General features: G+C 34.5%; 1 protein-coding gene across 9 annotated transcripts in view; it reads left to right on the top strand.

Moving 5' to 3' along the window:
- Nucleotides 1-14,124, top strand: part of Csnk1g3 (casein kinase 1 gamma 3) — a 91,034-nt gene that overhangs the window by 63,837 nt on the left and 13,073 nt on the right. For 3 of the 9 annotated variants that reach the window (XM_085699853.2, XM_085699851.2, XM_048419107.3), the window contains exons 7-11: nt 602-687; nt 808-892; nt 2,898-3,046; nt 3,797-3,892; nt 7,265-7,360. In XM_085699853.2, the coding sequence (XP_085555979.1) occupies nt 602-687; nt 808-892; nt 2,898-3,046; nt 3,797-3,892; nt 7,265-7,360 (512 nt within the window). The remainder of the gene's footprint in view (nt 1-601; nt 688-807; nt 893-2,897; nt 3,047-3,796; nt 3,893-7,264; nt 7,361-14,124) is intronic. The other 6 variants (XM_085699854.2, XM_085699852.2, XM_085699858.2 and 3 more) reach the window with 3 other exon arrangements.

Here is a 14,124-nt window from a genome sequence, read left to right as displayed (position 1 = left end):
CTTAGTCTGTTACTATCAGTCATTTATATTCTACATATTTTATTACAAAAACAAAACAAAAACCTTAAAATGACAGTTGTTCTAGTTGCGCTTGGGGAAGCATATAATAGTAAAGGAGTTATTAGTGGTGCTGTGTCTGACATGATTGTTATGTGCTTGCAATACTAATTCTGTTTATTAATAGTGAATATGTGAGATGGAAATTTTGTCCTTCTATATGTTTAGGAAATTCAAAGTTAACTTTAAGCACTTTCAGCTCCAGGGTTTCTCAGACTCTGTAGCATGTTCTGCTCTGACTCTTTAAGATGGATCTGTAGGATACAGAGATTTCAGTTTGACCATTTAGCCTCTTTTCCATTTGCCTCTAAGTTCCATGGACAGGCATCTAATCAGGTAAATAAATTTTCAGTAGCACTGAAGATATCATATGGCATATTTTAAAGATGATGATTTGTAGAAAGAATTTATATATGATTTCTGTATTTATAAATAGTAAATCCATATTTTACATTTATGTCATAAATTTAGAAGTAATTATTCTCCATTTTTGCATCTTTCACTGGTAAGTGAAAGTGAAATTTCCTATTCTCTTCTATTTCAGAGCAGAGTAGAAGAGATGACTTAGAAGCTTTAGGACATATGTTCATGTACTTCCTGAGAGGCAGTCTTCCTTGGCAAGGCTTAAAGGTAATTACTTTTTGTGTTTCTTTATTGGAATTCATAAAATCTTAATGTGTATTAAGACCTTCTGTTACAACTAAATAGTTTTTAAAACACCACATTCTTGCACTCCTCTTTTCACTTTAGGCTGACACATTAAAAGAGAGGTATCAGAAAATTGGCGACACGAAACGAGCTACACCAATAGAAGTGTTGTGTGAAAATTTCCCAGGTAATGGACGATGATAAACTTCACGAATTGAAATGTGCTTATGCATAGAAGAAGGCTAGTTTTCATTGCTTAAATTTCTAAGTACTTTTTTGTATACATTGAAAAACATGAACACTCTAGAAATGTGATGTAAAAGTTGTCAACAATTACTGCATAGATCACAGAAAGTTTGTATATTTGTTCCACAAGATGACATTATATGAAAAAAATTCCATCTTTTAATTAACTGAAGACTTACTAAAGCCATGTTTTCTTCAATGATTCATTCTTAATAAGTTGAAATACATGCTGAAGAATATGTGATACCATTTAGTGCACTGTTAGTTGTTTGAATCTAAATGTCAAATTTGTTAAAAATATTATTTATATTTTTAGAGTACTATAAAATCTTACTGATTTTACTAATTTTAGTGAAATTTTATATTAGTGTATACATTTTGAAATAATTCTCCTCTAAGCATTTTTGGCAACTCAGAAGCAAAAATAAGGTCTTTTAGTCCTAAGTTAAAAAATGTTTTGTTAATTAAAATTGTATGTTTGAGATACAAGTTTGTTGAGTAACCCTGGCCTGTCTGTTGCCTTGCTTTTTTCCCTGGTCTGGCCTGGGACTTGCTGCCTTCCTGCTTCAGCCTCCTATGTGGCCTGTACCACAAAGCTTAGCTGTTGGTAGTTACTAAATATCTGATGTGGTGTACATTGCAACATGAATTATAAAGAAGATTAACTCATTCAAGATGGAGGTCTTTTATCATTTTGTATTCATGGCTCTTCTGTGTAATGGTAGCATAATCATAAAGTCAGTGTTCTCAAAGAAATAGCATATGTTTCCTTATTCACTGCCAGTAAACTTTATTTTCTCTCTCGATGTAACTTTTATAAATGGAAGATTAAGCAATATTGGTGGCAGACCTAGAAGTTTAGGTCTAGATAGATTGAGTGACTGTATTATGAAGCGTGTAAGCAATTTTCCAAGAAAAAATGGAGGTACCAAGAGGATTAACCCTGTAATTACACAGCAAGTGAAATAACGAGAAAGTCTCTCTTTGAGGAAAGTCATCAGGGCACTATGTTACACTGTGAATAGTGGGATCAGAGGAGCAGCGAAATCTTCATGTCTGAGATTTCAGCACTGGTAACCTACTGTTTCTTTGTATAATGTTGGGATACTCTTTTTTTTTTTTTAAAGCTAGTTAACAACTTTACCCAGATTTTTGTTTTTCTTTACTTTTAAAATTATAAAACTTAAAAGCTGAATGGTAGTGGCGCACACCTTTAATCCTAGCACTCGGGAGGCAGAAGCAAGCAGATCTCTGTGAGTTTGAGGCCAGCCAGGTCTACAAGAGCTAGTTCCAGGACAGGCTCCAAGCTACAAGAGAAACCCTCTCCCAAAAAAGCAAACTAAAATAAATAAATTATATCTATATATATAAAATGTGGCATAGAAATTTATTACCCAACTAATTGTTTGATTAGAAATTAAAAGAAGTCTCTTATTGTGTTCTTGCATCAGATTTTTTTTGAGATGCTTTTGCTTGTTTTGCCAGCTCAGTTGGTTAAATATGGCTCATGGTGAAGAGTAGAAATTTTGTTGCATGCTAGTAAGTTAGTGTGTGTTGTTAATGTGGAAGGAAACACAGAAAACTAGTGCAGATGCTTCACGTGAGCTAGTTCTAGCAGTGCTTTGAGTAAATTTTAAAATATGCATGAAGTATGCCTTGTGATTAGACAGTTATATCATTGAGCCACTAGCTCAACTAGTGGCTCAACTAGTATCTAGCACAACTCAAGATATCTATTAAAATATTTAAAAAAATGTTTTAACCTTTGGTAATAAGTGTTACAAACAACCAAATGACTCACTTCCTTTCCTCTTGTTTCCATTCTCCTTTTTTCCCCCTTTTTAATTTTTCTAAAATTGAAAATTTTAAATTGAAATAGGATTTTGTTAACTTTTATTGAGTATTTTAGAGATACGTAGTCAGAATAACTTTTATTTCCTTTCTAGAAGAAATGGCAACATATCTTCGTTATGTACGAAGGCTAGATTTTTTTGAAAAGCCAGACTATGATTACCTAAGAAAACTTTTTACCGACTTGTTTGATCGCAAAGGATATATGTTTGATTATGAATACGACTGGATTGGTAAACAATTGGTAGGTACTTTATGCTGTTAAAATAAAAGATTATTTATGGTATTTTAATAGTATAGAATATTTCCATTGACGATTGAGAACAGTTTGTAAGGAATTCCTTTTATTTCTTGTTTGGAGACATTTCTTTGGGGTCATCATACTTGGAATTTTATACAAGCTCTGCTACTGAATTTCTTGCTTTTCATAAAAGGGTGATGAATTATTTTGGATCTTCTATCTTAATTCTTTTTTAATATTAAATATGATATTTCTATATAGTATTATGGTATTATAGTATTGCTACTTTTCTATAGTAACTTATGTTCTGCTTTGATCAAGATTAAGAATTTTAAAAGCTTCTGAGTCAAGATATTAAATATCTAATATTGTTATGTAAGTAGTATTTTTAAAATTTATAATAATGTTTTTAATAAGCATTGGATATGAGATTCATAAATAAATTTTTATTTTTAATATGAGAAAGTACCTTAAAAATTAATAAAAACAGTAGAAGACCCTTCCTACATACAAAAGTCAATACACTGAAAAGTGTTAAAATGTCTTAAAAATACTTTAGAAAGTAACTGTGGTCTTTTTACTTTGCCTTAAAAACTTTTATCAATTGCTTGAGAACAGTGTTGCTTCTTGAAGACGTAATTTACTTAGCAATACCATTTATTGATTCATTGATTCTTTTAAGCAGCTAATGAAACTATTATAGATAGACTCCTGAAGCAGGCCATTCCAGCACTAATTGTTGTTTTCTTGTAGCCTACTCCAGTTGGTGCCGTTCAGCAAGATCCTGCTCTGTCATCGAACAGAGAAGCACACCAACACAGAGATAAGATGCAGCAGTCTAAAAACCAGGTTTGCTGTCCTTTGGATATGAAATCTCTACTTTTGTTATTGAGATGTGCATTTTTCTTCAATGGGTCACATTATACACACATGAAAGGATTGAAAGTACTTGTGTTTTCAGAAAGCTTTTAGTTTGCCATTAATTTCAGAATAATTACCATTTCCTAATTCACGCTACGAATTAGTCAAAACCAAACAATGTTTGGTGCTGTTAGGATGGAAGTGTTAAAATTATACCAGCTTTTGCTCTTTCTCTCTGTAGTTAATTCAGTAGGTTATTTATTGAATTTCTGCTGTTGAAAGTGATTTTTTTTTTTATTCATGTGTTGAGAAATACAGAGGCAAAAAAGGACAGTCTGTAGAGTGCTTTAAACTGAGTGACTGAGTGGTGCTTAGCTAAGAGCTCACTCGTCCCTGGAAGCAGATGAACATGAATGTGTTTTTACTCTGCATAAATTAGTTTCCTAAACCCTATTTTCTCACCTATAAAGTAGTGGTAATACATGATAACTTCTAGAATATAATTTTTAATTAGAATTCTAATAGAATAAAATAAAATAGAATGTAAATTTATTCTCAGTAAATCTGAACTCAAGGATGCTGTTGTTCTTATGAATTTTACAATAAATGCACAGATAACTTAATTTTGAAGTAGAATAAGCTGTACCACTTGGAGTATATGCTTGGAATATACCACTTGGAAGATATGCTATATGCATTTTCATATCAAATATAGTAAATGTTGTTTCTTGTGATGAACCTACAGAGTAAATGGACTTCTTTTAGGCAAATAATAGAATAAAGACATCTTAAGAGTAGTGAGCAGGAGACAGGAAAAGAGAAGAGAAAAGAGAAAAAAGGGTGGGGAGAGAGAAGAAATACAACAGAAAGGCAAGAAACTAAAAATCAAGAGATTATTTGTTTGAGGAGTATAGGTCAGTCTGATTTGCTTGGAACAGAGCATAAATTAGAGATAAGGTATGTAAGAGTGATTTGAAATACGAGTAAGATTGAGAGTGGAGAGTTCATGTTTCCTGGGGAAAGGCATGGGCAGCTGTTGAAAACTTCAGCAGTTCGTGTCTCTTTTTGCAAGAAGATTCTCTTTTTTATTTAGATTCTATCTTGCCTCTTTTTATTTTCACTTCGTTTATCCCGTTAAAGTCCAAGTAATGGTTAAAACAAGATGGAAACTAAAGGATAAAATACACCATTCATTAAAACATATACCTGGACAAAATGCTCACTTTAGGGCATAGTTAACAATATGTATGGTATAGCTGATTTAGAAAGATTTGGTTTTAGAGTTTGACACAGAAAAAAATCACACATGAAAAGTCTCATGAACTAATTCAACTCTAAGTAGAGTTACTTGATTACTTGAACAATCTGACGAGATAGCTGTGTAAGCAGAGGGCTCAGAAGTTGAGAGCTGGTGTTTCTGTTTTCTAAACTAGAGTTGATTTCTTGGATGTTCCTGGAAGCTTGTCAGTGATTGGTAGTCCCTAAACTCCTATGCCCAAGCTCTTGTAGTAAAAGCTTTGTAGTAAGGGACGCCTTTAGTGTTGAATTACTTTACAACTTAAATACTTTTAAGCTTCTAACTTTCTACTTATCACAGACATAGCTCTTTTAATATAAACTCTCTAAGGGTGGGGCCTGTATTTCCTTTGTAGTTCTTTTTGCCCTAAATGCAGGGAAGATTTTCTATGTATGTGTAATGTTTCAGTAAATCCTTTGGGATAAGGCTGTGTATGGGATTTCAAACCTGAATATACAGTCTCCTCATTAAAGAAAAGTTATGTGCATAGAAAAAGTTCAAAATATCCATGCATCAGTTATGTTTTTGTTTTGTTTTATGACAGACCCCATGGTTCACAGTCCAAAAGAGGAAAAGCATGAGTTCCTTAAAAGGGCTGAGCATTGTAATGACTGCAGACAGAGGCAGTCAGTGGTTGAAGTTCAGGGAGCTACAGTAACATATAATATGTTAGGTACGTGTTAGTGTGTATGCAGAAAGAGTTCACATAGGTTTTTAATATTTTCTTACAGAGGTCTGTCACCAGCTGCCACAGATATCTGTCTCAGTTTTAGCGTCTTTTTCATTTTCAGATTTGATTTCCTATAATTTATTTAAATGTCAGCTCCCAGTCCACTAATTGTGGCTATGCAGTTAGCGAGTGATGAAAAGACAGAACTCTCACAGTGGTTTTGATGGCAGACTTCATGCCATGGCCTATGTAATTTTGCACTATACAGTTTAATTTAGGAAGCTTTTTTTTCATATCCTTCTACTTACACTTAACGTCTGTTCCATAAAAGGTTACTCTGGCCTCCGGTGTACTTAGGCTTCCTTTAGCTGAGCATACTTGGCACTTTGTGGCAGATTGTGTGGAATTTGCTAGAAGAAGAGAAACACAAGCACTAGAGACTTTAGTTAGTGCATGAGCTTGGTAGCGCTATTGAAGCCGACTCTGGCTGAAATTGCCACTGTGCTCTTAGCTAGGTCTGTGACCTCAGGATAGTGTTGAATGCCAGTGTCTTTATCCATGAAATGCAGATTTTATCTAAAGTTACTAATTCAGAACCAAACTTTAAGAACTCTCCCTTCTGTCGCTGTTTTCTGCGTGTTCCTGAAATAGAGAAATTGCAATTAAGAAGCCATTCTGATATTTACTAGTCTAATACTGGTAACCTATTCTTATTCTCATAGAGATTTACCAAGCGATCTAAGAAACTCCAAAATTTTCAGTCTGTTTCATAAAAGAAGACTCTTTAATTAGAACCAAGCTTTTAAAAAATTAAAGCCACAAAGAGGTTGTGGAATTATGATTTTTAAAAATGTTGTTTTGTTATAGTCTCACAGTATTGTGCATAGTGCTTTTTACTTTTCAAAGACCTTTTCTGTTTTCTCCTGTTACACCTGTAGTAGAAACAGAATACACTGAAAGGGAGGAACATCTAGGATCTCAACCTTTTAAGGTTTTTTTTTTCTTTCTTTTTTTTTCTCACATTGCTAAAAGTAGTTCCTCATGGAAAAGCTCTGCGGACTCTGTAAGACAGTGTGGTGGCCTTCAGTGCGATCATGTCAGTTTATTCCCTGGCTCTTGGATAATTCGTTTATGAACTTGTGGGATCTATGGCTTCCCAAATTCTCTACTTCTAAAATTTTATGGTTCTAATTTATTTTTATTGCTGACCATTCCTCAATTTATCAATAAAAAATCTTTCATCTTCAGAGATAAATAACTATGTATGATTCAGAATAGAAAGGATATTTTAAATTTCCTTTTTTACATTTGTTTGTTTATTATACGGATAAGATGTTTAACATATTGGGTTTTTCTTCTTCCATGCATGCCACATGCATTAAATAAATGGCAGTCGGCAGACCACAGGGCAGCTTGGGACTCTCAGCAGGCAAATCCCCATCATTTGAGAGCTCACCTTGCAGCAGACAGACATGGTGGCTCGGTACAGGTATTTTCTGATTTTTGCATGAGTGATTATTCCCCAGATTTATACAACTAACCTTTTTTTGAGCTCATGGCATGATACTCTATCCTTATGAAAGCTTGTTGCCGAATTCTATCCATAATTCTATTTCTTTGTTACTTAACCAAAACCGAAGTTAATATGGTCCAGTAAGACCACCAGCGATGCTACACTTTTGTGTGCCGTGGTTTATTTTTTGCAAGTACATGCAACAGTATTTAAGTCATATTCACGGCAAGTTAGAAAAAAATGAGTGTGGTTAAGTATGCATTGAGCTAGATTTTTAAGTGTGAAGCTTAATATTTTTATTAATGCTTTAAATAAAACATTTACAAAACTTTCTCCCCTTTTACTGACTTTGCTTCCTTCAAGTTTCATTCATAGATACCTGAACTTTTCATCTGTACTACTTGGAAACATGGCCCTGTTTGCACTGCATTCATAGATACTCAGTAAGCTGTAGTTTCTGCACCTTTAGAGCACGTCCGTTATTTCCTCACTGGAACCCCAGCAGCTGCTCAGCGCTGTCCTGGCCGCCAGGGGTAACTATGTAGGTGTGATTGTGGAGACTGCAGCCTTACAGGGCTTCACAGTGGCTCCTTAAGGCAGTCTAGATACCAGCTCAGAGTCACTGGTGACTTCTCTCTCAGCCTGTTTCACTTTGAAAGCCTTATGTTTTGGTTTTGTTCCTCTGCATATTTCTGCTTGAACAATTTTCCATATTTGATGAATTTTGCATTCTTTTTACTACATTATTATCAACATAATCTATATTGAATCATTATTATTTAAATTTTAAAAATCAGTTCAAAATTAAGTCTTAGGAGCTATCTTATTTTCCTCACTGTTACATTTTAAAGTATGTAACCACCATTTATATATAAAAATTTATAGATTTTTAGTAATATTTTTAGTAGAAATATTTGAAGAGTTATATGAAGTCAGGAGTGACAGACTCAGGCAAGAGTGCCTGAATTCATATCATTGGAGAAGCTAAGTGAGCAGAGTATGTTTAATCTGCATAAAATGTTTACCCATATTTTTGCTTGCTTCTGAGTCCTTTGGTTTGTGCTATGCTACACGTTTTGCTAGTGCTCAGGGATCTGAGATCTGCAACAGCGAAGGCTCTAATAGAAATCTGTCCTGCCATTTATAGGATTACTTTGAATCTGTTTTCCTGGCCTGTTGCTCCTCTTATGTGTTTCCCAGGATGAATTATTTTGCTGTTGTTCCATCACATCAGCAGTTCATGCTGTTTTCCCTTGGAGTTCTTGTACTTTTTTCCTGTCTCTCCCAAACTTTTCAGTCTGTTGAGACTCCTTCCAGCTTCGTTCCATTCTGTGTGATCAGTTTACCCGGTAGAATTCTAGTAGGAGAATGAATGCATACATCAAAATAAGAAATTATGCTATTTTTATTGATTTCTTTTCTCTCCTATCTTTTTTTTTGCATTTTTTCTTTTTCTTTTTACATCCTGACCAGTTTTCCCTTACTCCGCTGTTTTTTCAATCATAAACTGACTTAATACAGTAAACATTTTCAAAAGTTTAATGAGTAATTTACTAACACCTCAAGTATGTCAATGTCAGAATCTTATCCCATTGCAAAATAAAGAATGTGTTTAATGCATTTGCAAATTATCTTATGCACATTCAGAATTACTTGAATTATTATGATTATATATACTTAGACTAATGAAAATGTAAATTAAAGCTAATGAAATGAAAGGAAAGTACCTAAAGGCTAACTACTGTGATTATTATAATTGAGTACTATAGCTGATCCTAAATCAGGATAGAAAGGGAAGCAATGTGTTATTCTCATGGTCTTATAAAGGGAAGTGGTGTAGAGGTTTTTAAGAATTCGTTTGTTTTGGCCCCTTGAATGATCAAATGGTGTGTGTGTGTGTGCACGCGTGTGTATAAAATCTTAGCACATTAGGCAAGAGCTCTAACATGATGCTGAAGATACTGGGAAAACATAAAGAGGATTATGTAAAGCTAGTCATGGTGGTGCATGCTTGTAACCTCAGCCAGAGACAGGACCCCTAGGAAATCTAATCAGCTAGACTAACTGAATTAATGAGCTCTGCAATCAGCAAAAGACCACTTTCTCAACAAAGAAACTGGAGAACAATTAAAAAGATACCTGATGTCAGCTTCTGGCCTCTAGATATGTGGGAAATATATATACAGTCATGCACACCACCCTCATACATGCGAAACACACACACACACACACACACACACTCTATTGTCTATGTCTATCTCATTTTCCTGGTTTGTTAATTTGGTGGCGTGTATTTGTGATGGTTACATAGGTGGCTGCTATGAATACTTGGTCAGTAAGCATAGGTGCTCAGGTATCTGTAGTATTCTAACTCAGATTCCTGTGGGTATATACTTAGAAATGGTACAGTTAGATCATGTGCTAGTTCTATTTTTGATTTTTGAAGAACATTTATCTTGATTTTTACATTGGTTGCACTACTTCACTGGCCCACTAGAAGAGTATAAGGGTTCCTTCCTCCCAACCCCATCCTTACTAGCTAATGCTTTGGACTTTTGCTTTCTTTTTCTTTTTGTTTTTTTAAGACATGGTCTCACTGTGTGGACACAGGCCAGCAGCCTCAAACTCTCAGAGATCTACCTGCTTTTGCCTCCACCCTGTCTGGCCTTGTTTACTTGATCCTAGTGGGTTCAACTCAAGATGAGATGGAGTTTTGATGTGCTTTTCAGTCACTGTTCCCTAACAGCTAAGGATTTTTGGTACTTTTCCTACGTTTATTAATCATTTGTATTTTCTTGTTTTTAAAAATGTATTAATTTGTTTATTGATAGAATGATCTGAGCTTTTGGTGCTTAATTTTTTTAGGTTTTTTAAAATATTGATTCTAGATACTGATTCTCATTCAGATGCATAATTAACAAACATTTTCTCCTGTAGGCTGTTTCTCTACTCTGCCAATTTTCTTTTCTATACAGAAGACTGTCAGTTCTTGGATGTTTATTTCTTGAACTGTTTTCCCTTTCTTTCCTTGTGCAGTTTCAGGGCTTTAGATTTAATCCATTTTAATTGATTTTTGTGCAGAGTGATTGATATAGATCTATTCTTATTCTGCATGCAAACAACCAGTTTTCTGAGCACCGTTTATGGAAAAGGCTGTCTTTACCCCAGTGTCTGTGGCTGTGACTGTGTGCGTTCATTTCTGGACCTTTTATTCTGTCCCATTGGCTTGTGTGTCCGTGTTCATGCCAGCACACTGCTGTTTTTATTACTAATCTTTGTAGTATAATTTGACGTCTCTACCCCCACCACTGCTCTTAATGCCTGTGATTATTGTGGCCATTTGAGGCCTTCAAGCTTCCATATGAGTTTATAACTGTTTTCTCTTTCTGTCTAGACTGTCATTGAAATTTTGTTGGAGATTACATTGAACTTGCAACATTTTTGGTCATATAACCATTTTAATAATACTGCTTTTGTGAATTTATGATTATGGGAATTCTTTCCATTGTCTATAGCTTCTTAAATTTCTTTATAAATTTTTTTATTGTAGTTTTTCATCTTTTTGCTTAGTTTTATGACTGGATATTTTTGCTTTGAAGCACTTGTGAATGAAATTTCCCCCCCTTTTTTTCTCAACAAGTTTGTTATTGTATAAAAGAACTACTGATTTGAGTGTGGATTATGTACCCTGCTACATTGCTGAAATTGTTTCACAGTCGTAAGAATTTCTACTAGAATCTTTGAGGTCTTTTGAAGTATAGAGGAACTCTGTTGTCTGCAAATGGGGGTAATTTGATTTCTTCCTTTCCTGTTTGTATGCTTTTTTATTTATTTCTATTCCTGTATTGATCTATCCAAAACGTTAAGCGTCGTATTGAATAGAAATAGAGTTACCAGACATCTTTATCTCATTCATGATCATGTTTAGAGGAAATGTGTTCAGTTTTTTTCAATTTAGTATAATGTTTGGTATTTATAATTTTTATGATGTTGAGGAATGCTCCTTCTATTCCTTGTTTGTTCAGAAATTTTATTATGAAGAGACGCAGAAATATGTTAAAGGTCTTTTCTACATTTAGTAAGATTGTCATGTGATTTCTTTTCCCAAGTATATTATGAATAGTGTTGCATTTATTTTATATGTATATAGTAAATCTTTCATACATTTCCTGTAATGAAGTAAATTTAATCATGGAATATTCTTTTTAGTATTTTTTCAATTCAATTTTGTAAGTATTATATTGATAATTTTCACATGTATGTTTATCGAGGAAATTGATTGACACTTTCCTCCTTCTGTTGTTTCCTTATCTGTTTTTGGTATCTGTAATATTTTCTTCAAAAATTAATTTGGGATAGTTTTCCTTCCTTTTCTGTTTTAGAAAAGTATTTGAGAAACACCAGTGTTCGTTTGTTCTTAGTCCTGGGAGAATTCGGCAGTGAGTCCCTCCAGTCCTGAGCTTTTCTTTGTTAGGAGACTATCACTGCTTCTGTCGTGTTGCTTATTTATGTTGTTTAAATCCTCCTGATTTAATTTTTGTAGATGGTACTATATAAATATAATTTACTCATTTCTTCTCGACTTTCCGTCATTTTAAAATAGAGGTTTTCAGAGCATTCCCTAAGGATTCTCTGGATTTCATTGTTATTGTGATGTTCACCTTTTCATCTCTAATTTTACACTTTTGCTCTTCTGTCTCTTTGTTTTGATTAATTTGGCTAAAGGTTTGTCAATCTTGTTTATATTTTCAAAGAAGCAACTCCTTTGTTTCATTGATATTTTGTCTCATCCTCCTAATCCCTTCTTTTATTACTTCTTATCTCAGCTGAGTCTTCTACCCCATGGATGTTTAGTTTGTTTTCTTGATGGAGTCCTAGAATTCTTTCATGTTGTTGTCATGCTCGCTTATTTTTTCTTCATTTATGTTTGAATGTAGTATTTCTTCAGCCTTCCTCTGATCTTTCTCCAGCTTTCCCTGGTCTCTGGTGATGTTTTCTACCATCTCACTGAGTTCCAGAGTCCCCATCACCTGTCCCCACTGAGTCTCTCTTCCTGCTGGCCTTCTTGTAGGTTGCTGCTTTTTGTGTCTGTATCTTGGATTCATTTTCTTACTGTGAACTTGACCTTCTAGGAGTCATTTGTTGCTTTTAGAAGTAGATTCTGGATACTTTGTCTGACATTTCAACTGTTCCAGTGGCTTAAGGTCTCTTGGATTTACTGTGCTGCCTTGCCTTTTTGTTTGTCTTGTGACTGCTCTGTCTGCTCCTTTTGTATTTCAGGTTGTTCTTAAGGAGCAGCTCCTTTGAGCTCAACCTCAGTACCATTCAAAGAGTAGAAAACATACTGATGTAACAGCAGCAATTAAAAAATATATGTGATATAGAAATGTACTTAATATCAGTTAAAGCCCCTTGATGTACACTACCAGTGACCGTAGTACAGAAAATGGCAAGAATAATGTAATGTTCTGTAAAATTAAAGGAAGGAAACAAAAAAAGAAGATAGCAGAGGAGAAGCAGGGTTAAATAAAAGAGGAGAAGGAAGAAGAGGGAAGACTATGAAGAAAGAGGAAAGAGCTAAAAAATTGCCTAATAATGAGAAAATGTATAAAGAATCTAGACAGATCTAAGAATTACTATTAAAAATAAAAACATAAAAGCCCTTTTTAAACACATAAAGTAAAATTAAGATACTGCTGAAAGCATAATAAGAGGGAAATGGAGAAGCATAGAGGGAAGAATATGGAATCTTAGAGTACCTTTGTGGGTCCAGCCACTTGTTAATTGCCCATACTCTTGCATGTATCCGGTAACTCATGTTCCCATAGGACTCCATTCCCTTTCCCCCATGCCAAAAAAGACATGAATGTAGGAGATCTGGCTCAGAAGAGGAAGGAGATGAGCGGAAGTGGGAGGGGAATGAAGAGTATGAGGGTAATAGGGATGAATATGATTAAATACATTATATACCTGAGTAAAATTGGCATAATGAAACCTGTTTTATGCCTAATTAATATATGCTAATAACCTTTAAAAATATAAATTAAAAGAACATGAATAGATTTTTTTTCCCCAGTCCATAAGAACAGAAGTTTCATCAGAGGACACAACATGAAACCCAGATACAATTTGAAAGGCGAAGAAGGAATTAAAATATGGTTGTTGGGAGAGTGGAAATAACAGGAATTGTGAAGGTTATTGCGAACTAACTTGCTTGTAGGTAGCCATTTAGTAAAAAGCTAGCTCACTTAAAAAATAATGGAATTGGTGTCTTCATGAAGAGGCATGAAGGTAGGTGGGGATCTTTTGAAACTGGAGAGTCGCTTTGTTTGCTTGTTTTTTTTTTTTCTTTTCTCTTGTTTCCCTTCTGGGTTGTGCTGAACCAGGACTGGACGAGTGTGAGGTTACCTGACAGAACTATTTTTCCTTTTAGTATCTTCTTTTCTTTATGAGGCAGGAGACTCTGTTAACCATCTTAGCTTTGCAGTTTGTGAACCACACAGATTCTTTCCTGTTCCCATCTGTTTTATATACCCTGGGATGTCTAGCTGTTCTAGTCAGAGGTATCTCCCTAGTGTACTGGGGAGCTGGAGAAGCAAGCATATCATTCAGACAGACAGACCAGTCTCCCACTGTTTGCTTGTTTATTGAGACATGGTCTCTTTATGTAACCCTGGTTGTCCTGAACTTGGATACATTGACTAGACTGTCCCTTGAACCCACAGAGAATCAGCTTGCCA

The sequence above is a fragment of the Myodes glareolus genome, chromosome 13 (assembly GCF_982192425.1).
Source record: "Myodes glareolus chromosome 13, mMyoGla1.1, whole genome shotgun sequence".
NCBI classification, from domain to species: Eukaryota; Metazoa; Chordata; class Mammalia; order Rodentia; family Cricetidae; genus Myodes; species Myodes glareolus.
This window is presented reverse-complemented; position numbering and strand designations above follow the sequence as displayed.